At 47.3% G+C, this 23,703-nt stretch overlaps 2 protein-coding genes across 2 annotated transcripts; both read right to left on the minus strand.

Annotated features, from left to right (window-relative positions):
* Positions 1-9,517: 9,517 nt before the first annotated feature.
* LOC147256682 (adenosine receptor A3) lies at positions 9,518-11,666 on the minus strand. Its single transcript, XM_086212506.1, has 3 exons — positions 11,067-11,666; positions 9,855-10,315; positions 9,518-9,735 (listed from the first exon to the last, which is right to left on the minus strand). The coding sequence occupies exons 1-3, from the start codon at positions 11,402-11,404 to the stop codon at positions 9,518-9,520; spliced, it is 1,017 nt and encodes a 338-aa protein (XP_086068632.1). The 5' UTR covers positions 11,405-11,666.
* A 533-nt stretch (positions 11,667-12,199) lies between these two features.
* Positions 12,200-14,645, minus strand: LOC147256683 (uncharacterized). Its single transcript, XM_086212822.1, has 6 exons — positions 14,561-14,645; positions 14,372-14,406; positions 13,554-13,761; positions 13,283-13,398; positions 12,986-13,151; positions 12,200-12,863 (listed from the first exon to the last, which is right to left on the minus strand). The coding sequence occupies exons 2-6, from the start codon at positions 14,390-14,392 to the stop codon at positions 12,556-12,558; spliced, it is 819 nt and encodes a 272-aa protein (XP_086068948.1). The 5' UTR covers positions 14,393-14,406; positions 14,561-14,645; the 3' UTR covers positions 12,200-12,555.
* Between the last annotated feature and the right edge of the window lie 9,058 nt (positions 14,646-23,703).

Genomic DNA, 23,703 nt, shown 5'->3' on the forward strand with positions numbered 1-23,703 from the left:
CCTGCTTGAACTGGGTGTGAGCACCAAAACAGCGTTATGCGATTCAGCTGTCACAGTCAGTTAAAGCTCGACCGACGGTACGGATGCTAACGCAGCCTTGAAGACCGCCATTCGCTCGGGTTCCACATCAGAGCCAATGAGGACGCTCGCCCTAAAAATGCTGCAAACTGCCGTCTTCCTGTTTGTGTGGGTATGAAATAAGAATGCACTCAGGGTGAAGTGTACAGTACAGTCTAGCTGTGACTATATTTGTCCTCCCCTCCTTCCCTCTCTTGCAAAGGGACAGGAGAGTCAAGAGTTGGACGGCTGCCAAAAGAGGCCGGCCCGCCATGCAGCTGAAACTTTTACAAGCCAAGCAGGAAGAGACACGGGGAGCGATCGAAAAAGAAAAGGAGGAAAAGAAAAAGTGAGAGAGACATCTGAGCTCTTTTCTCTGCCTCTCTCTGTCTCTCTCCTGTCTGTCTCTCTCTCCTTCCTCTGTTCTTATTCCTTGTTAAAGCCATACTGTATTTGCCCGCCTTCGTTGGCAGGGGGTAAGTGTAGGGCTGGAGGACAGGACGGGCGGGGAGGGGAGGGGAGGAGCGGGGGACTTTGGGTTCAGAGAGTTCAGCTGAGGAGAGAAATAAATTCATAAACAACAAAGGAGACGTGACGTCAGGTTGAGGGGCAGTCCAAGCTGCTGGCTGAATCTGAGCCTCCATGGAAGAACCGGATTGTTCGTAACATGTGTGCGTGTGTGTGTGTGCGTGCCTGAGTACAGTACGAATGTGTGTGTGTGTGTGTGTGTGTGTGTCCTATCTCCAAGAAAAGACTTGTGTGGAGTTTAAGCAGAGAAACTGGACTATTGTGGTCTGTTTTGTCTCCGGGACGAGTGCCTGAGGACCGGGAGAACACTCGAAGTTTGTGTGTGTGTGTCTGGTTGCTCTGAGGACACAATAACTCAGGTACTACACGCCCTCAGACGATGTCTTAACTGTTCTACTCGACAAAGACGAAACAAGATTTAAAAAAACGGAAATATTTGAATGCAATTTCACTGTAAATTGATTCCTGCTTTTTTTTTTTTTTTAGAATTATTTCCAGCATTTTCAAATTGATGTCAGTTCCGCAGTGAGCTCGGATTGGTTGGCTCAGCTCAGAGTACACACTGATGCGCCGGCGATTGGTCCACAGTCGGGCTGTAGAGAAGGTCGGCCATTTAAGAACAGATGGATTTATGCGTCTGCTCTTCATGATTGAGGTCATCTCGAGGCGACTGGTCTCGTTCGGTGTTCAACTGTCTTGCTGGTGTGAGAAAGCAAAGGGAGACCCGGGAAAGATGCCAGCTGCTGAGAAAAGTGACATTCCCTGAAATATCCATCCTCCTCGCTCACTGATTCATTTAGCCCTCAAAACCCCTCCCACTGACGAGGGGACTGATATTACCCCCGATGGATGGAGAGGATGAATTGAGCAAAGGATGGAGAGAGGGACGGAGAGAAACAGGCAGAATAAAGATGTCGAAAAAAAGACAGCAAGTAAGCGAGTGATCCCGACCACAAGTCTGCGAGTGTGGAGTTCAAACCCAAAGCCAGTTTGGGCTGTTGATTGTAAAAATATGGCAGAAGTGTGGGGCTCTACTTGTCTCTCTCGCCATCTGTCTGTTGCTGCGGGACAGTAGAGGTACAGTACAAGGTGAGCGCCGTGTTCTCGGTTCTATACAACTTCTCGGAGTGCTGCCGGCTGCCGTCTGTCCCCCTGTTGTGTGTCACTGTATCTGCTCACAACAATTTACGTGTCGTCTCTGTCTGTTTCTTGTCCTTCTGTCTCACTCTCTTTCTTAACTCTTTTTCTCCGACTCCTCCTCTTTCTGTTCACCCTCTTTCGCTACAGCATGTCCCTCCCTTCCTCTTTCTGTGTCTCTACACCCCCCCACCCCTCCTCCTCCTCCTCCTCTCCCACTTGTGCTCTCCTTCTCTCTTGGCAGCAGTGCCAAAGTGGGCAGGCAGAGCGAGGCAAACACAGCACAGGGCAGAGCAGAGGGCGATCCGAAGGCTGGCGAATTGATAATGTGTGTGTTTTGAACTGTCCTGTTGTATCTTTGTTGCTGTTTCGCTCAAACGCAACTGCAGTGTGAGTCGATGGGAGCTTTCCTCTTTTTGTTGTGCACTCTGTGTTTGATACTCGGGCTGGTGTGCGATTTGTGTTATAGGGCTCGGTGTGAGCAGACGTCCCTCTGTCACCCTGTGCACGAACAGACGCACTCACGCCAGTAGGAGGGGATTGTGGGAAGGGGGTGTAGCTCTCAGAGGGTGTGCTCTACTCCTCTCTTTTCCCTTCTTCCCGCCATCACGGCCCTCTTCTCCTCCAGTCCTCCGGCCCAGCCCGCCGCTCACATACAGGCTCCAGGTATTTTTCCTTTTTATCCTGAAACACCTCTTCCCGTCTATTTCAGCGCCCTATAATCTTTTTCCTTGACTTCTTTTCGCCCTGTTCTCTGGCCATCACGGTCTTTTGCCTGTAAACGTGTCTGCCGTCGTCGGTTGCCACGCCGCACTCCGCCATTTTGGCTCGATGGACAAAACAGTAGAAACTTTTCTAGAGCTCGGAGGGACTCTTTGACTCCCCGCTGACCATCCTCTGTCTGTTGCTTCCTTTATCTCGTTCTGTCGCTCCTCGCCCTCCTCTTCCTCTCCCTCTCTGCTCTGGGCCAGCAGGCTCTGACAGGGCGGTAAACAGTCTTTCTGTGGCTTTCTTTAATGAACAGGTGTCGCTTTATAGGCTGGCAGGAGGAAGGACAGGTCATCTCAGTTAACTTCTGACCTCAACTGACCAGGCCAGAGCTGCCGTTGTTGTGTTCAGGCAGTATAAGTTTAGCTGCTGCCTGGCGTTGCACCCACAGGACAATTGAGACGCTTGGCACGTCTCTTATCATCCAGATAAGTAACGCCAGGGTAATATTTACTTTGTTTCTCATTCTCGTTATACAGTCTGCACTCTTGTACTCCAAGGAAACTCAGCTATGTGGCAGTTGTGTCACAGCAGCACGTTTGTTTGTGCGCGAGACTTTTATCCTATAGGGTCGGCGGTTTGTTAAAGGTGGCGTGTTCGTCTTGACACTCTGGGCGTCTGTGTCTTAACACTTAAGAGGAAACAGGAATGAAAGTGAGTCACGTCAAACACAGATGAGACTGCAAAGAAGGACAGGTCGTTGAGCAGAAACTGCACCTCGATGTGCTTTTTCTGCTGTGGTTTTTCTTCTTTGTATCAGTCAGGATTAAAAAGCAGACGTTGCATTCATGTTGTAACTACGGTATCTGATGTGTGTCTTACTCGGCTGCAAGGAAATAAGCTAATTATTCACAATGGAATCACGGAAACAACGGACTAACCCTAACCCTGTTCGACATACTTTGGTAGGTTAAATTCAGCAGAGACAACAGTCATTTGAAATATCTTTATTTTGCATTTACAATTAGAAAACCAACTGCTTATTGTTAGTAATTTGCTGCATATTGATTGAAATAGGGCTTGGTGTTAAGATGGCGCCTCCATGCCACGTGTTGAAGAAACAGTGATTATGGGCAGACCCTTGCAACATGCCCCTCACAGTTCGTGGGCAAACTACTGATTCTGCTGCATCAGCCTCTGTCACGTCAAATCGATCGGCTTTGGCATTAAAGCGAAAATGTATTCGTTTAAAGATGAACCGTTTCTAAACGGCCGTCTTCTTCTGAATATCAACATGTGACGGTGATGAAAGGAGAATGTGGAGATGGAAGAAGCTGGAGAGAAAAGGGAGAGAACAGGGCTTTTCAGAGACAGAAGGAGAGGTAGGAGTGGGAGAGCTATTTCCCCGCCCCTCGTTTATCCTCAGATGAACTTATCATGTTTCCTCATAATGTTTCTGAGTTTTTCTTCTAGAGGCAGTCAGGCTAACTTCCTGCATTCAGCTGATTGGCTGATATCTTGGCTGACCGACCGCGGCTTGCAGCAAGGCAACAGGAAGTTCCTCTTCTCATGCAGGAAGTTGCAGCTGTTTCATCCTGACATACATACACACAAATATGCATGTGTGCCCTCCTATTGTATGTGTGTGTGTGTGTGTGTGTGTGTGTGTGTGTGTGGCATCAGAACGCTACAATATGTGGGCGTGTAGCAACATGCCAGGCTTCTGTGCTATCAGAAACATTTGAAACCATGGTAACCACACATCTCATCAGCACATTAGCAAAAGCATTGACAAGAGGAGAGGGAGAGAGAGAGTAGATGAGGCGGAGGAGCGACATCTTTGGCGCTCTTCGTACAGAGGTATCAGACACTCACAGGCCATCTGGGTCGCTGGGTTTGTGTCGCTTTATCATTCTTTAGGAAGATATTTTTGAAAAATGCATTCTGATGGCAAATTAACCAGAGATTTTTAGAAGACTCATGATTGACCTCCTACGAGCGCGTTAATGTTTGAAATGGTCGTGGGACAGCGAGAGTCAACACAATGGTTCCTTTATCCTCCTGCATTATCTGGGTCAAACTATCTTTTCATCAGATATGATGCCCGAGATGTTTACTTACATCTTGTGCTGTCTGGCAGAGGAGCTGAGAGCAGTGAATTTAATTAACATCTATCAACGGTGGCAATTTCGTCTATGAAAACTGGGTAAAAATGTAAATTGACTCCCCCTTTTCAGATTTCATCTGCTAAAACGTACAATTATCAAAGGGACTAAAAAAAAAAAGAGACTAAAAATAATAAAGAATCGTCAAAAATCAGCTGCCGAAAAAACCTGAAGAGGCACTTTAAGGCTCAGAAACAGTCAAGGTCAATTGTACTTGACTAAACTGAGTCAGGGCCGTGTCGGGTTTTGCACTTGGAGGTCCATTCCATTCCTATGGAAGCCTGTTGGACTTCCGGTGTGAGCTCCTCCTTTTAATTTTTGCTTTGTTATTCACCTCAAATATGTTCCAAAAAGATTCAACTCTTGTGACAGAGGTTGGCGAGACCGTGGACCGTGTGGCGCTGGCAAACACAAGCTGGGAGGCTACGAGCGAGCAAAATAACTGGTTATTGCTGTCTGATTGGGATGTGTTCCATGCAGATATGTTAGAATTGGAGATGTGAGAAAACAGACGAAATGAGCCTCTCGGCACAGGGCGATGGGCGTATTTGCTCCGTGTCTGTAGGAAATTCCAGGCTCCAGACATCCCTATGTGGAACCCAGGCATGGACTGACTCTCTCAAACTTGCAGGTGTTCCAAAACTTGACTGAATTAAAAAGGATGATAAAAAAAAATGTCGCAAAACTAACGAGGGCATTGAGCGCAGACACAAAATAAGAGCTGCCAGAATTAACAGGATTAATTAAACCGCCATCCGCTGACTCAGGTCTCCACATCGAGCAACTAGTTGTGGTGGAGTACATGCGTGTGTGTTCGTGCGTGTGCTGTGTTTGCGCCTGGTTAATGAGGATATACAGAACATAGGAGCAGGCACGACGCCAAGTGGGCACGGAAGTGATGCCTTTTCTTTCAAATAGAAGTCAGACGGTCCATAGGGAACGGGAACGATGCGACGCTGAGGAATCAAATCATGGTCGCGCTCTCTGGAGGATTCGCTCCCATGTCTGCCAGAAGCCTCCACTCACTGCGCTTTGACTTGACAAGCCTGTTCGGATCATTTCATCTGTGGGAATTCTTCATTCTTCTGCCATTTATTGTGTGGCATACTTCCTCTGCCAACTCCAGCTCTGACACCCCTCCTCCTCCTCTTTGCCCAACATCACCACCTCCTTCCTCCCTCATTGAAATTCTGCCTGGCACACAGACACTGCCCATACTTGGCACAAGGCTCAGAGAGCCAGACACACACACACACAAGAACCTTTACCAATCGTCTGGTTGCCCCCCACCACACAGACGCGCGCACACACACACACACACACATACTCACACACAGTGTATGTGTTTGTGTCTTGCGGACCGAAGGACCAGGCAATGCATTCGGTATTTCCCTGCCTCTGCTTCCTGTGAAAACCTGCTCCAACTCTGAGGAGTTCGGTTGGCAACGGGCTGTTCCGTGTGTGTTTGGGGATTTGCTAATTAATTTGTGTGTTTACGTCGTTTGCATTGTGTGAGGAATTAATCTGACAAATCCTGCTTCCTTTCACGGAGGAGGGGAGGAAGCGAAGACCTATTGTCTCCAGAATATTTGTTGTCATGATATTTGCCGGGTTTCTGAGATGGAGGTGTTATTGTTGTCTTTTAATGATTTCATGATATTTTGAGAGCACCACAGATTTAGAAGTTTGTAAGTATTGGCAATTACATTTGGTGGTTATTTTAGAGTCAATAGTGTGATCGTAACAATGACTTCTGTCTGTTCTGTAGCGCTGGGTGTCAAAAACCAACGTGCCTGCAAACAAAAAGATTTGTGATGTAATTTTCACTCTGGTGAAGTGGATTTTATCAAAAAAAGACAAACATTCAGGAACTGCTGACGAAGGTATCGTAGGTGTTGTATGTACTGTGGGTACGGTGCTCCGTGTTACTTATCAATTTTATTGAAAGGCCTCCAAAACTTGAAAGTTTTCGCATTCGTATTACGGAAATGAATCAAAGCAAAACAGACGTTTGACGTCGTAACGGAATCTGCTGTCGTCTTTATAAATGCAGGAAGTGAAGTGTAAAACATCTGTTTGAAACTTAGTGAAAAAGAAAACATTTCCAGTTCGTCAAATCTCAAGAGTTTTTGGAAAACCCAAAGGAAACGTGTAACCCCACCCCCCAAAGATTAACACAGAAATACAGGAAAGTGTCTCCAGAAATACAGACTGAGACCAGCAAAGCAGCATCGTCGAGGACAAATGGGGACGAGGGGTTGGTGTCTCGGAGTTTCGCCCATGTGAAAACGAAGCGTGTATCTGAAGCTGGGCTGTGATGGAGGCTCTGATTGGCTGCGTGGTAGGCAAATGACACGAACCCCTCAGGCCGCATTTCTTCCTATTCCCGTCGTTTCTTCGAAATCCTCTTGGCTGCCCCGTTGGGTTGAAGCACGTTTATTTTGGAGCTGTTGACAGAGAAAATGATTTGTCTCAGCGGAGCCGTGTGCGCCCCCTCATCGTGCCAAATCCATGATCACTAACAGCACCGAACCAGTTCACATGATGTTTCCAAAACAGATTTTCGTGGAACGGGGCGCCAGAATTTCCGAAGCAGAGAAATCCCCCACAATCATTTAGTCTTAAAATCTGGAGAGGAAAAAAAAAAAAACCTGACCATTGTAAATGTTTATCTATTTTAGGAATCGCCGGTGTCTGTTGATGTCCTGGTAAATGCTCGTTAATCTGAGCACGCTCTGCCTCTGAACACAGCGCCAGTCAGGGGGCATTTCTTGGCGACCGAACAGATCTTGTAGATCTGTCGCTGGCATGGTGGCAGAGTCGGGCATCAAGCCAACCCACCCCCCACCCCCCAAGCCCCTTCTGTCTGTCTGGTCTTCTAATCAGACTAGCGGGGTCTACTGCATGTTAAGTACAAGCTGGTCTGGACCAAGTCTCAGGGGTCGGGGCTGTTTGCTAATTAATGCAAGTAGCATACATCCCAACCCTTCCTCCGTCTATCTGAGGCCCAGGTCTGGCATTTAGTCTGGCACTCGTTAACCCTTCAGCCGCTGCCATGTGACCCTGCCGGCCCATCGAGACCTCCGTGCTGTCAGAGTGGAGCCGGGGAAAAAGTTAGGGGGAGAAAAATCCGGTCTGGAGTGAGATTCCTGCAATTATGCATTGCTGATTGTTGTTGAAAACAAAACTGTTCATGACAAACGTGCAGGGCGTGAATGTTGTCGACCTGCAGTCGCCCCGGTGACGTCCGTGTTTGTGTACCTGTGTTAGTCTGCTGCTGTCTGGACTCCTTGGCTTTTGTCTCTGCTCTTGGCTCAGCTCTGGTTCTCCATCACTCCCGACAGAACCGCTCTTTCTTCATCAAGACACTTTGAAAAAAAACTGAATGATAGCCCGCACAATGTTTTTAAACAATCCTAAAATGGCCGATGTGCCAGACGCCATTTTGTGTTTCCTTGTTTTGTTTTGGGGGACAGAATCTCAGCCTTGTATTCAATCAGAGGCAGCTGGCGGCAGCCATATTTGCAGGCATCTGTGTGTGTACCTCCATCTCAGAGGCAGCAGCCAGCCTACTCAGGGATAGCCCACTGGAATGAGCTCAGTTTTTGGCAAAAACGGAAATGAATTCCTGGCTCAGAGTCGAGCAGCTTTTCCTTTTTTCTCTTTCGATCACATGCCAGAGTCTCAGGAAGCCAGTGAGTTGTTTGTTGGGCTTTCACACATTAGTGCTCTCACTTTGCGATGTATGCTTCCCGTTAAATAATTTGTCTTTGATTTATTTTATTGGAGTGGGTATCTTTTCAGCTCGGCTGGCTGATTGGTGACGATGTGCCAATATGCAAAATCTCTGAAGGTCTTTTTAAAAGGAGTAATTATCAGTTCTCAGAATCTTGGCAGAATGAAGACTCGTTAATAAGAAGCACCAGCAGTTCTCAGCCACCAGTCATGATATTCAACCATTTTCAGGAAACTATTTAAACAAGATGCTTTAAATACAGAATAACAATTTTTTTCTTTTGAAATTCAACACAACAGGTAACAATATTTTGTATCTCTAGACTTGATGATCTTGCATGTATGTTTACAGAGGAGAGCGGTTAAGATAACTCCCACTGTCTCTTTTGTACCGTTGCAGGAACGTAACCTTTGTGGAGCTTTGATGATGGCGCGGCGGGGATGCTGTCCTTGGGGCTGAGGTAGTAGATTGAATAGTTGTGGGGTTGTGTAACCTCTTCTTTAGATAACTATACAATCTACTGTCTTTCCCAAGGAGACAGCTGAGTCAGCCACTCACGACTGTTGTCTCCAGATGATGTCCAAACACACACACGTGAAGCAGCAGTCGACGTAACGCTTGGTGACGACTTTTTATTTCTGAAAACTTAGGTTCTCCACCCCGTGTGTTTGATTTTGGGCTCTGTCAGGGTGAGGTAGTAGGTTGTATAGTTTGGTGGCTGGGACTGCACCCCGCTCAGGTGATAACTATACAGTCTATTGCCTTCCCTGAGGAGTTCATGGTGCACTCATGAGTATTCGACACACCGGCGTCGCTAGTTTGTGCTTAGATAAGCAGCAGCTACATGTGTGATGGAAGAGTGATGCTTTAATTAAAACTGTTACAATATGCACATTTCAATAAAGTCATACTTTGCAAATAAATTCTCCTTGAAACCTTGAAATATGTGATAGGGTACTTCATGGTGTGAGTACCACTGTCTTGAATTTCTTTGCCTAGATCGCCCTCTAGTGGAGCTTAAGGAGAACGCTTGAACTTGAGGAAAGACTGCAGACGAGGCATCCAGTTGGATGACAGTAAAAGTCAAACAAGCAGTGACTTTCCTGACTCAGACGCTGACGGGAGCCTGCGTGTCCTCAGCCCTCATGCTTACATGTCATAGCATTTACACAAGGTCCTGTTTTACTCAGGAAGGAGGAGGAGCCTCCTCTCCTGACCTGCACGCCTTTGTGTGATTGTCTTGTCCTGCTGTCTTTGATTGGCCAACTCGCTCATCTCCAAGGCAACAGTTAAGCCGCATCAGGAGGCGACTCCAGGTTTGACTGTAGGCTTGTCGGATCTTTGGGATGCGGTAAGCGTAGACCACAGGGTTGACAGCTGAGTTGGCGTGGGACAGGAGGATACCTGGAAGCATGAGGGTGTCACAGGCAGACGTGAGTTCACTGGATGAAAACTTCTACAGAGAAACAACTCAAACACATCACACAACCATCTGGACACTTAGGACCAGGAAAGCAACCTACCTGTGTACAGCGTTCCCTTGGTGATGGCTTGAGGACCATGAAAGAGCAGCAAACAGTTCATCAGGTGCAGAGGAATCCAGCAGCTGGCAAACAGAACCAGGACCAGAGCCAGCGAGCACGCCAGCCTCCTCTCCCTGAGCAGAGAGGCCTGGGTGTGGGGACAGCTCTGCTTCAGACGGCCCTGCAGGCTCCAGAAGATCCGGGCGTAGAGGAAGGCCATGACCAGCAGAGGCGCCATGACACATCCCAGGAAGTTGAAGTAGACCATGAAGGGGAGGGAGATGACGGAGAGGAAGGTGCAGGGGGGAGGGATGGTGAGGGAGGAGGATGTGTTCGTGGAGTCAGAGGGAGGAGAATGGTTGTTCCAGCCCAGCAGAGGCGTAAAGCCCAGTAGACATGAGAGCATCCAGCACACAGACACAGCCCACCAGGTCCGCCTCTGTGTGGCCACGGCTTTGTACCTGAGATGGAACCAGAACCGGAACCAGAACCAGAACCAGAACCAGAAAGAGTTCGTTCACCAGAGCAGCAAGTGGATGTTCTCAAAGTCAGACATTCACAAGATCAAGATGATTGTGGCTTTGTGCTGAAAAGTTACAAAGACCTTTAATCATCAAACACAACATGAACTCTTCCCCAACAATCTTGTTTTTCTTCAGCAGCAGAATTTTATCTACGACGCAGTGCCAACTATTCTTCCCTGCACATAAAGATAGTTGGTGAAGTAAAATGTAAGAACGCAAGTGCAAATCTTGTATTTCTAAACTTGTACCTCGACTGACACTTGATAATGAAACATTTATAAATTAAATTTCCCAACAAAAATATCACGGTACATCCAGGGATGCTCACATATCTCTTCCTTGCTGACCACGATGATTGTGTTCATATACGACTGAGGACGGCGTTTATCTGTCAGTGTGAAACGATAAAACCCTACAATTTGTTTTCATGATGATTTCTTTTGTCTGTCAGTCAGTATTGGCATCAGCTGTCAGTCAAACCATGATGTCAAACACTGGTATCCACATCGGCCCTCAATTCTTCAATCATTCCTAATTTAATCATCATCTTAATCATCATCGTGGCAACTTCAAACTTCTTGATTAGAAATTAAGATCCTGGCCCAGTAGGGGGCCACAGCCCACCCCTTGAGAATCACTGATGTGTGAGCTCTTTTACCTCAAAACTTGTTATGAGACTCAAACTCACCTGAGCGGCTCGTGTATCCGAAGGTAGCGGTCGACAGCGATGGCCAGCAGGGACAGAACAGAGGCCTGCGTCAGCACGAGCACGACACAGCTGAAGAGCAGGCAGAGGTCAGGGGTCAAATTCACCCACCCATCCAACATAACGGCCAGGGGCACTGCAGCCACACCCACCAGGAAGTCCGCCACTGCCAAGGAAACCAAAAAGCAGAATGTTGGCTCCCGTAGAGAATCCCGGATGCCAACAAACACGGCACACATCACCAACGCATTGCCGAGGCAACAGGCCGCAGCGATCAGCACCTCCAGGACTGTGTACACCAGCCAGCTCCACTCAGCCATGGCTGACCACGCACACACAGACACACTAGCGAGTCTGGGTTCCTCGAAGGCCACACACAGGTGAGATTAATCCCACAGTGACATCCACCATAATCCTGGCTTGGTTTTTACGATCCGGCTCTCGGCTACAAATGAGCAGCAAAGCATTGAACAGAAGCTTTTTATAGGTTCCCACGCAGGCGTGGAGGCTCCATCTGTGTCTCATTAGGGAGGAAATCTCCTCCCGACCCTGATGAACGCTCCTCCATCGCAGCCACCAGGAGTCTCGTCCACACACCAGGAGCTATGAGTGTGACCGCGGCGGAGGAAGGACACGAGATACGAGCATGTGTCATGTTGAGGGCCAATGAGAGGGAATTCAAACACAAAAGAACCACAGTAATGCCTGATAACCTTTGGCCTTTTATAACATTCACACTCATTTGAACTGTAACAATCTCGTGTTCTAAATTCTTCAACTTCTTGCTGTCAAATAAATGCAGATTTCCATCTGAAATGTACTGGAATAAAAGAAGGACTAAATACTGCGGTCAAGTACAAGAACTTCAAAACTGTACTTGAGAAGATGTAGGAAGCTGATGTTTCATGCTAGAAGCAACGACTGTTGTCACCGCTGACGAAGCTGAGAGGTTAACTTTCTTTCAATCGGATCCTCACTTAGTTGTCAGTTCTGGTAAACCTTTGTAGTCTTCAGCTCAGTATTCTCAGTCCCAGTACTGTGACTGTAGAGTATTTTTTCCCAAAAAAAGAGACAAACCACACAACGAACACGTTTAATGTTGATTTGGACTGCGAGTGTGATCGTTTTATTCAGTGACAGTCGATATTTACATGAACTTGTTTTGTTTGGACGTCTCTAACATGATTCCTACTGAAAATAGAATCACAAACACAAAGCACACAACTTTTTTTGGAGAGTCATTAAAGTTCTACTCACAAAGTAGATATCGTATGACAACCTATTAGATTTACTTTATGTTTTTCACACATTGAGCTCATAAGTACAGTGTTTTATCTGCTGCCTTTTCAAATACTCAGTATTCGTTCACTTCTACAGGCCGGATCTTTGAACGAGCAGGAGGAACGTGAGTGAACAATCCACCACGCCACTTCTGCTTCTTTGCTCTTTGACGCGTTCTTCTTCATGCCTCCTAGACGCCATTGGTATCCCCCTGCAGGCCTCTTAGCGTCTTCTCATCAAACTGGTACGTGAGTTTCCTCTTGACTTTGTGAATCTCGCCGGTACGGGAGTAGTTCCTCAGCGCCCGCGCCATTTTCTGGTAGGTCATAGTTTTGCGATTCCCCTTCCGGCGGCCCCACATCTGCGCCAGCCGTTCCTTGTTTTGAGAGGAGAACTGGAAGGTGCCAGAGGACGACTGAACCCACCAGATGCAGCTTCGCATCGATGGCGTCTGGAGCATCTCGAACAGGAACTGGAACAAACGCTCCTTCCTCTTTCCTGCCAAGGAGAAAGAGGATGTAAATCCAGTTGTAAGGTGACAATGACTCATGCGTGTGTGAATGTACATGTTTTCAGACAGGGCACACACAAAGTGCACATGTGAAGAGGAGTGTGTTTACCTGAGAGTGCAGTGAGAGGCAGCGGGTGTGCGTTCTCCCTGCCACTGCAGTCGGAGGATGGCGACGGGGAGTCCTGGTATTCCTGGTACTCCTGGTACTGGGAGCTACTGGACTGAGAGTCTGAGTCGATGTACCTGGCCGCCTCGCAGGAAAACGTAACGAAGTCCTAAAGAACACAGGTAGGTCATTCACAGCTGCTGCCAGCGGCAGAATGACCAACATTCAGGGACGGTGGAAGCACTCAACTCTAACAGAGCTTCGATTTACTGTGCGTTGGGGTCTTTGAACTCAACTCACCCATTGGTTGGCATGGGGACTGGGCCAGGCTGGAGGCGGAGCCTGTTCTTCATACTCTTTGTTTGGAGTGTGAGATCCACAGTGCCACTCATACGCATGACCTGACCAGCTGTTCTCTACGGAGCCAAGAACAGTTGGGCTGATATTAGAAAAATTCCACACATGCACACACACACACACACACACACACACACACACACACACACACACACACACACACACACACCACATCATCATTGTCATCTTCATCACCACCAAACATCCCACTGACCTATAATCCTGGTGCCTTGGTGGGAGTGTGTGTGCTGTGCCACAGCGGTCAAAGGCGAGGCAGGTGTGTGTGCAGGCGTGACCTCCAGGGAATGCTCCTGCAGGTACTCCTCGATGACCTCCAGGTCCACCTCGGGGCAGGAGGAGGGAATCACTCCATTCCAGGACCCCCGACCGCCGCCCAGCCGGATCTCAGCCAGAGAAGGTATCTGAAAAAGGCGGGACAGAACTTCAGCGCTGATATTATTTCTGTATTATCATTATCATTTTCAAAGGGGGAAGGGTGGCGTGTACATCGTCTCAGTCATGACTGGAGGTCATCCTTTTTACCTCCTGTTGCAGTTTTGTTGCAGTCAGTCGTTACTTTCTAAGATCTGCACATGCATTTATGTCAAATAAGCTGTGAATTTATTTACAAAATATTATAACTGATTTACTTTTATCCGTCGACCAGTCACGCACACTAGTGTCATGACACGTGGCAGTAAGCTGACCGTCATTGAAGGAAGAGCTGCATTGTTCTGTGTTCACCTCAGCAGATGTGTGTATTTTAGTTTGACTACCAAATTTATGCAAGTGTTTATGCGTCCAGCAGCCTGATAACGTGTAGATAACAGTGTCGTGTGTCTGCTGTCCAGACGCGTGACCTTTACCCTCACACAGCACGCTGGAACTGACAGGACGAGGATTTTTTTCGGAGCACAATTGTTTAGTCAGCTCACCTCAAAAAGGCAGTTTTGGCATGACTGTAAGGAGTAGAAGTACTGAGTAGTACTTTGGAAAAAAAAAAAGCTAAATGAAAGGTAATATGGCACTCACCGTCCCCATCGCTGCCAGCATTCTTGACGGATAATCTGGATGGAAAGAGAAGCCGCTGAGATCAGAGCACAATCGAAGCGACAGATTGACATCTGTGAGGAAGTGAGAGTTGTCAGCTGTCACAATCACGTCTGCAAACGCACTCACAGTCACAGACACACAACCTCACCGGATGAAGGACTGCAGTACCTTATGACGCTGAAGCTGTGCTCCTGAGCCTGCCAGTGCTGTAAAATATCCTCAGGCAATGGAGGGTGGAGGAGTGAGAATGGAAATGCTCACCTGTACGATGCTCAACCTGGGTGTCACCGCTCTTATAGTCTCTACACACACTGACACGCCCTCCCACCGTCCCTCTGACCAATCACCATCCACCTCAAGTGACGATGTTCAGAGGGAAAGGGCTTTCTCAGGCTCTCTATTGTCATTTCATGTGATTAATCAGTGAGGCAATTCATGATGAAAGCATGTTACTTAATGTCTTAATACAAAGTTGGACCAGTTTCCTTGTTAGCGGTGTGAAAGGGAAAGTTCACCCATAAAGGAAATTCAGTCTTTACCCTCTTAAGGTTGGCTGAAGTTTTTTTTTTTAGTACATATAAAAGTACTACTGGAGTTTCACAGTAATACTGTGATACTGCAGTAATCTCCCAAACAGCTGAAGTGAATGCAGAAAAAGATACACCATAAAAAAAATACTTCGTTCTGGTTATCTGAAGTAACCCAGGTGTCTGAAATATGTTCATCAGTCCCACTGATCACTGGAGCCTGCAGCTGCCAGCCAGGATGCCATGTTTGTAGTCTCACTGATTTTTTTTCTTGATTGTATGTTGTAAGATGAGATTTTACAGTGTTTTATTTGTCTGTAACATCCTAGAACCAGCTAAGCCCAGGTTAGCTCACCAACACTGGACCACAAAGACCTTCACTGCAAGTTGCTGACCTGCAGCTCCACGTTCCTGTTTGGGCCGTGTCAGCTGGTCGACCAGGCACGTGAGACCCTGAACGCGGAGGCGTTCCGTGGCTCATGTGGCAGCTCTGTTGCGAGGGAGAGGGGCACCTGGGTGACCTGATTCATTCTGCTGTCCCAGGCAGGCACTGGGATTGTGATGAAATGGCATTAGTTTATCGCACCTGAGAGACTGAGGGGGAAATTCTGACCAGAAAGGTGATCGTAGCACAATCAGCGTGCTAGCGATGCGGCCCTGTAGCCTGCTGCTACATTTCCACCTGTGACGTGTTATAAGTGGCTTCCTCATCATCCACTCAATGTGTCGCTGTTAGCTCATCCGACTCAGATATGCTGCAACATTTTGGCAGCACTGTGCTGGGAGGAGCTCGCTGATGACCTCGTTAGAGAAGTAGAAAAAAAACAACTTCCTTCAAAAACCTTCCCAGGCGCAAATCTGCTGCCTAATTGAAACTCTAATAGTGACTTTGTTCCTCCAGCTGAGGGGAAGCTCCTAACCCCGGTGGAGGAACCTATGATGTCAGTGACATCATTTCTAAAATTTAAGAGAAAATGTAACTTTTTATTGTTGGTACTCTGCTGTCATTGCAGATGCGATTCACAGTTAATAATGTGGCTTCTTTTGCAGGGTGGGTGTAGTTGAGGGCTTTCCAAAATTCCACTAATAAGACTGTAATGATGGCGTGGCAGAGACAACGTGACACTAACGATGCGCTCGGGGCCAGGAGTTCAGGCCGAGACCCCGGAGGATGCTACTACAACACATATGACCAGAGGAAGCGAGTACAAACACAAGCACAAAGCAACACAATCATGAAACTCTGTTCTCAAATGAAACACAATGATTCAATTAGAAATTACAGCAGAACTGTAACAAAGCCCAGAGGAGATGCTCTGCCAGTTTCCACTGAACCACAAATCCTATGTAAACCATTGGAGGTTCTGTTATTGTGCGGTTCCTCACACCGTCCAGACACATGGAGACCAGGTCGACTGGCTCATGGATCCCTGGGCGGGCTTCCATGGTGAGCTGGTGACCGGTCAACCATATCTCCTTCCTGTGTGTTTTATGTAACCTCAAAATACAAATGGAATCATTAAAACCCAGATATACGACGAGCTGGATCAAGCACCAGAACCTGTCACCTTCTGGTCCTGTAGAAGGATGCGGCAGGAGCAGCAGACGGAGTTTTACACCTCCGTGATCACTCAGCGTGATAAAACCTCAAACTGCTTCCACGGACGGCGTCAATAACTGAGATGCTTGTCCAGGTTTAGTGTAGAAATCCATCACGCCAAAGTACAACAGATGGAGTACACACAGCGTGGCGGGTCAATATATCATACCAGCAATTACTCAGGAAAGATCTGTAGTAAAATGTGAATATTGTGCAACGCTTTCTGTCTGTGGTGTGGCACAGTACCTCAGACATGTACATGTACTCAAGAAGTACAAGTTATGTTTAAAACTCTCTTCTAAGTGAGTGAAAAGGAGCAGCTGGTGGCAGTGATTTAACCTCACACACACACACACACACACACACACACACACACACACACAGTTTTAATTTTCACAAAAAACCCTCCAGTGAGAGTGGCTGCTTCCTTTCTTGGATGGGCGGAGCGACGTTTTGTGAACTCTGTCTACGTTTTTTAGAGGTGCAGCTGTTCGATGAGAAGCGGCTCAAATCTGGAACGATTCATGAATCTGATCACAAAAGATTCGCTCAGCACAAACTGTTGGCTCGTTTAATATCAAGAGGGCGCTTACATTTTTTTAATGGAGGATAAAAGCAGTGGAGAAACCTGTTTGGTGAGGCAGACAAAGAAGCTTCCGTGAAACATCAAGCGTTATTCCCGTACCTGATGCCGACGACACGCACCTCCACCCCTCACGACGTAACTGCAGGCACACAAAAGCGCAAAGAGAACACACGTTTGAACACACATCCACAGGGAACCCAGTACACTGCATTGGCATCCATAATCATTATACTGTGGTACTAATATTTGTTAATTTAAAGGAAGACATATTTACCACCCATGTGTCCAATTGTCAATGCACCATGTATTTATACTGCATGTGTACATTGTCATCTGAACAACTTCCATGCTGCTACATACCAGCACAATGACGCACTCCATCTCGCCACAAGCAAACATGGACACACACCATCGCAACACTGCCCTGGCTGATAGGAGCTGGTTCTGCCCTCAGCTGGCTTTGGCGTTGACCAGCGTTCACGCCTCCAGCGAGGAGGTCAATGTTGCTGACACCGCCGCCATGAAATCACCACAAACATCAAGCACACGTTTTGATCTTGTCAATCAATCTTGCTCACTCTGCATCCCGGGCTGTGAGACGTGCCTGCACTTAAAGATGGCGTGGTTTCCTTCACTCTCGTTTACCGTTTACAAGTTCATACTTATCAAGAATTTGCTTTTAAAGTTAAAAGTCTAGTTGTCAGCAACCCTCAGCCAACCTGAACGCCCCCCAGGTCCAGTCCAGCCCAGGGATGGGCATCGTATACACGGACAGTCATTTAACGTGGAGCCTCACTTCTTCTGGCTCTGGTTTTACGTTACAGAGCAGGAATTTGGTGAATTAAACAAACAAATCACTTTTGAAAGAACCAAGAAATGAGACGTGAAATGAGAGCCAGCAAGTGAAAATATGAGTTCAGCCTGTAAAAACCAGACACTGGGTGTGATTAGAGTCAATTAAACGTAATCAACGTGACAGGTGGAGGAGCTGAGGTAAGCCAACTTTTTAGACTCATTCATTTGTGGGAAGAGACAGCAGTATTACAGGAAGAACTTCCCAACACAGAGGAGTAGTCGAGGTTACTACCTGTCAGCTTGTAAAGAAGCTGCTCAAGAGCTTTCGAAAAGGACCTGACAAACGTGTTCGGAAAAACCCTCCGAGTGTGAGTGGAACGGATGACGGTTAGAATTCCTCTAACTTTCTTTGCACCTGGGAGATTCAAACAAGGCGATAAGGCCAGAGACGTCGGACCCTTCAGATGCAGGAATGACACTTCGCCAGGGGTAAATCTGAAGCTGCTCTCAATAAACCGTCTTCCACATTTGCCACACAAATATCCGTGACATCAGCACCGCTACAGCCAGGGCACCATGGCTGCTAACACGCATGCATATGAAACACCTGCAGGTCCTGCAAACAGTATCACTTTGTTTGCAATGAGTGTGAATTTAATTAACTTTGCATATTTCTCTTAAATGTGTTTGTGTAAGAGAGAGCAAGCGAGATTTGATCAGCTGTCCAGTGAAGGAGTCACTGGTGATGTTTAACGATCACAGTGGCAGGTGAATGCACGCGCGCGCACACACACACACACACACACACACACACACACACACACACAAACACACACACACAGTTCATAGTTGACCACTGAGGTGCTGGAGTACCTGAACGGTTTCATGTAGGCTTATCAACATGAGTTAAAGATGAGCAAAGCAGTGTGTGTGTGGGTGTGTGTGTGTGTCCAGGTGTAATGGCATATCAGTTATAGCCAAACCCTCTAGATTAGTGAACGTACGCAAATCACCTGTATGCATGCAGGTAACTGGGAATTCCCCTCACCCTTGTAAAAAACGGAGAATGTGTTGTGTGTGTTGTGCATGTGTGTGTCTGTGTGTTAGTAAGCTGACAAGTGATGTAACTGTCATTTTCCCTTAAGACCAACAGTTTGAATACACTGTGTGTGTGTGTGTGTATGTGTGTGTGTGTGTGTGTGTGTGTGTGTGTGTGTGTGTGTGTGTGTGTGTGTGTGTGTGTGTGTGTGTTATTGCAGGGGTAATGTTTGAGGTCACTCCCAAGGGCAGGGCCCTAACGGAGGCCAGGTGACACAGGTGAGCAACCTGGATCCTGAGAGGACGGTTTGAGATGTGGTGGCGGCGTCGAGGCTCCACACATCACTTTCACACGTCTGTTGTTCCGGGAGACGGCGTTGCTGCCTGTTTTGGGGTCATGGCTCCTCTAGGAGCCCTATTTTTATTTTCTCTTAATTAATCATATCAACCTGTCACTTATCACCTTTTGTTTGCCTGCTGTCTGTGGCAGAGGAGCGCTCTGGCGATCAGGACCATCATATACATCATTTATACGGGAATGCTGAAGATAAGGAATGGGATTGGGAACTGCTGGGACTTTGCATTCCCACGGAAGATAGTTAGTGTCCTTCAGGTGGCTGTCCTACAATCTGTGGTCTCAATAAACACTCATAAACCAGACACAAGCCAACTGGCCTTATGTGAACAACACATGAGCTCCAGTGCAAAGATTGTTCATAAATCATGTGTTTTCACAGTGAGATAAGAGCAGACAAAGACAGTCACAGCTCCAGAGAGAGAGGATCTTCATCCCAGGATGAATCAAGGCCAAGAGATGTTCCATCTCGTCACCACAGTGAAGGGGCTGGGGGGTTCTGATGGGCCATTCTGAAGCTGCTCCCTGCCCACACACTCATGAAAGCACAGCTTGACCATATCAGAGCGCGTTCCTCTGCTGGAGGCTCACACCTCCGAGCCGCAGCTGCTGTCATGAAGGGAGCGTCGACCAAAACAATGGCTGTCTCTTCTATCAGCCTCCCACATCTGAGCGAGTCGCCTCGTTAGCAGGAAACTCGCACGCAACATCTGTCTGGGCGATGCTCGGAGAAGGTTTTTGTGTCGTCTTCTCCTGGAGGCATCATCTGATACATACACGATCAAAATCCTGTGTTTTCACCGAGTGATGTGGGATCAAATGAGAGCTGACATCTTAAATAGGACAAATAAAGTGTTTGTGGTTTGATGTTGCTGATTGTTTTCGACTGCGATACACAGATGGTCTTCATGGAGACGTCAGAGACATGAACACATTCACATTCATGCTCTGCTTCTTACAACGGCCAATGAGCTGATTTCCATTCACGCGCTCTGCGATCAGTCTGAGGTCACACAGGCAACAAAGACACAGCGGCTCTGTGACTGCTGGTAGTTCAGGAGTGGTACTGCGCTGCAGGGAGAACGAGCACCTGGCTGCATCCTTGGATGGCTCGCAGCCAAAGATCGTGTCGCTGCTCGACCGGTATGCTGCCAGTCGACATGTTGAAGGATTTTAGAGCGAGCTGGTGTAGGTTATGCAATCAAGAGCTGCTGGGACTAAACACACAGAAAAATAAATGATGCAAAGAGAAGGATGAGCTAAGGTCAAGCTAGCAGACAAGCTAGGCCTCACCACGACTGCTGGACCACACAAAGCTGCATCTCAATCATCCCTCAGCACCTCGAACAACCTCACAACCGCAGGTGTTAGCCTGTGCACACAATAAGGTCAGACATGTTGAAGCCGCTAACCGCTTAACCACTACCGCCGAGTGCCTCACAGGGACTGAAAGCCCAGCTGGCGTGATTGTGCTGCGTACAGAATCTGCAGAGGCTGATTTCTCCGTGGCCTGTTTGTGTGACGTATGTTGAGATCCATCTTTAAAAAAACAACTGGAGAAGATTCTTGACCCCTGACACGTCCCCTCCCTCCATCTGCTCTCCTCAAACAACAACAGACACACACACATCGGGTCAGATGACGGATGAGTTTCCTGGTCCATCACTCAGGAAATCATCTCTCAGTCTGATTGGGTGCTGCAGGTTGCAGAGTTGCTTCTGGTTGAACTTTCCGAGGCTGCATCTAATTTGTTCTGACGAGCCCAAACGTACACGAACCTTTGCATACACACAGAGGTCACATGAACCCAGGAAAACCCTTGAGAAAGCAGGAGGGTTCTGGGGTGCAGCTCCCGTGATGCTGCCGGTAACGGAACATCGCAGGCACTCCAACACCTGGTGAAGAAGGTGTCAACCCTTCCGGTAGTTTCTGGGCAACTTCCCTCACAGCTTCAGATGATCTCTCTTCTGTAGGAAACCGAGTTTTTAGATATTTTAGTCTGGATGAATCATCATTGCTGCAGGAAATGCAAACATAAGAAAATAAAAACATCTTTTATGTGAAAAAGCATCGGATAAATCCTCCATACTTTCAGGTGCATTAACACGGCGCACCTGACCGCTCAGCATCACCGCCATCACCTGCTCACAATCTCCTCCTCTGTGAGTGAGTGAACATCAGAGCACTACGCACTCAACAGCTTTACTGTTACAATGTTGAGTTCTGCTGGGTTTTTCTCAGGAATGTCCAGTGGAGTCAGGATAAGTGAGTCAGTGTGCGTGTACCAGACAGAAGACTTCCTCTTTCCACTGAAGAGCATCTAACTTTCTGAGTGAACGTGGATACTCGTAACTTCTCCTTCGCCAAAATGCTTGGAGTCAATGACAGGGGAACTTGAGCTGCAAAGTTCCAGCTCCTCTGGCTTTTTGTGCTGAAAGATCAGGAACACACAAATATCAGGACTGGCAGAGGATTGACAGTGGTCAGAAACAATGTTCACCCCCACCAGGACTTTTTCTGTTTTATTGCAACCTTGAATCCAGACAGACGACAGGATGATTGGTTTGGAGTAAACTCTTTACCACGAAAGACTTTAGTAAAGCAAATGATATGATTGTACTTGTTAATGGTGCAAAGTGATACTTTGCCGAAAAAGTGTATTTTGGCTTACAAATACACTCACGAGTGCACGCCGCTGTGTCACTTCTTCCTGACTCCCCGTGTCAGTCGTGACAAACAAAACAGCAAAACTGTCCAGACGTGTCAGTTTACAAACTGTCAAGCTATCATCCTTGTCTTCTCTATCCAGCAGGAAACTCACTAAATCACAAATGGTTTAAGACGAAACTAACAAGCTAGAACAAGTCTGGTTCTGCGCTACCATGGGTGAAATCGGAGGTCAGCAGGTCAACGAGTTTGTGGATATCTGAGCAACTGGACAGCCTGACAGTTTAGATGTCCTTAGCCGTGACTCTCCATTAGCTTGAAGCTACAGGTACATGGCTGGTTCTTTCTTTATTCTGCAGTCACAAAGAAGTTCAATAAGTAATTGAACTTTTTGGGTGAAGTATCGCTTTAAATTTCAATTGTCCAAAGTCAGAATCTCTCAACATGTGCTGCGATGTGACAGACGGAGCGTGACGAGTTTCTCCCACTGCAGGACAGACCACAACAACGCAAATAAATACTGCTTGTTGTTTACCGGAGAAAAGATCCTCATGACATGAGCAGTAAAACTCAGGGACAACTGACAGAATTCCGGCCAGAAGCACAGAACATGGACGGACAAAAAGAAGGAGAGAAGAAGAGGTTGTACATCACCACACGAATGGCAGGCAGACAATACACGACTAAAGCGATGATTCTGTGACATCATCAAAAACAGTTGTTTAACTGCTTCTCATTGGCCAGCGAAACACAGACAGGTAATTTTTGTTACTCTGCTTGTTATCAGGACTGAAGGTAGGTGTGTGTGTGTGTGTGTGTGTGTGTGTGTGTGTGTGTGTGTGTTTGTGTTTTAGGACATTTTCTGGACTTTCCTGTTTGCTTTGTTCAGTGGAGCCAATTATACATTTGTCATTTCGATGAATACACACAGGGTTTACTGACCTGAGTGCTATGTGAGATCACCTGTGTGTATGTGTGTGTGTGTGTGTGTGTGTGTGTGTTTTTAGATGTTACTTTAGATATGAATTGTATGTTTACTACAAACAGGAAGTACAAAACAAGTCATTCTTCTCACATTTCAAAACAAAACTGACATGATGCACGAGTTCAGATTATTGTGATAATGACATGATTGATGGATCGAAGTGAACGTTCAGCGCTTGCAACGACAGCAGCAAGGCTAACTGCTACTGCTAGAGCCAGCAGAATGTGGCTGGGAAGAGATAAAATGATAAGATTTTTGATTGGGGGAATTTGAGAAGGGGCGGCCCGGTGGAGCAGTGGTCCTCCCTGTGGCCCCCCATCAAGAAGGTTGTGGGTGGAGCCCCGGCTGCAGCACGGGGTCTTTCTGGGTGAGTCTCCATGTTCTCCCTGTTCCTGCTGGGTTCTCTCTGGTACTCCAGCTTCCTCCACAGTCCAAAGACATCAAGAGGGACCAGGTTAATCCAGACTCTAAATTGACCGTAGGCGTGGCTGGGAGAGCCGATGGTTGTCTGTCTCTATGTGTTGGCCCTGCCATGGACTGGTGACCTGTCCAGGGGGAAGGCTGCTGGGATAGGCTCCACCCCCACCACCCTCAACAGGAGAAGAGGGGGAACATGGAGGGATGATGGATGAATGGATGGATGAATGGAGGGATGGATGGATGGATTTGAGAGGATACAAAAGGCTTTTTTGGTGTACAGCATGTACTGTGTGTACTGTGTGTACTGCTTGTACTGCACGTCCCCACCCGAGTGTGGG

This window comes from Aulostomus chinensis, chromosome 9 (genome assembly GCF_037954235.1).
Source record: "Aulostomus chinensis isolate RoL2024-O1b breed Wild chromosome 9, RoL_Achi_v1.0, whole genome shotgun sequence".
Classification (NCBI taxonomy): domain Eukaryota; kingdom Metazoa; phylum Chordata; class Actinopteri; order Syngnathiformes; family Aulostomidae; genus Aulostomus; species Aulostomus chinensis.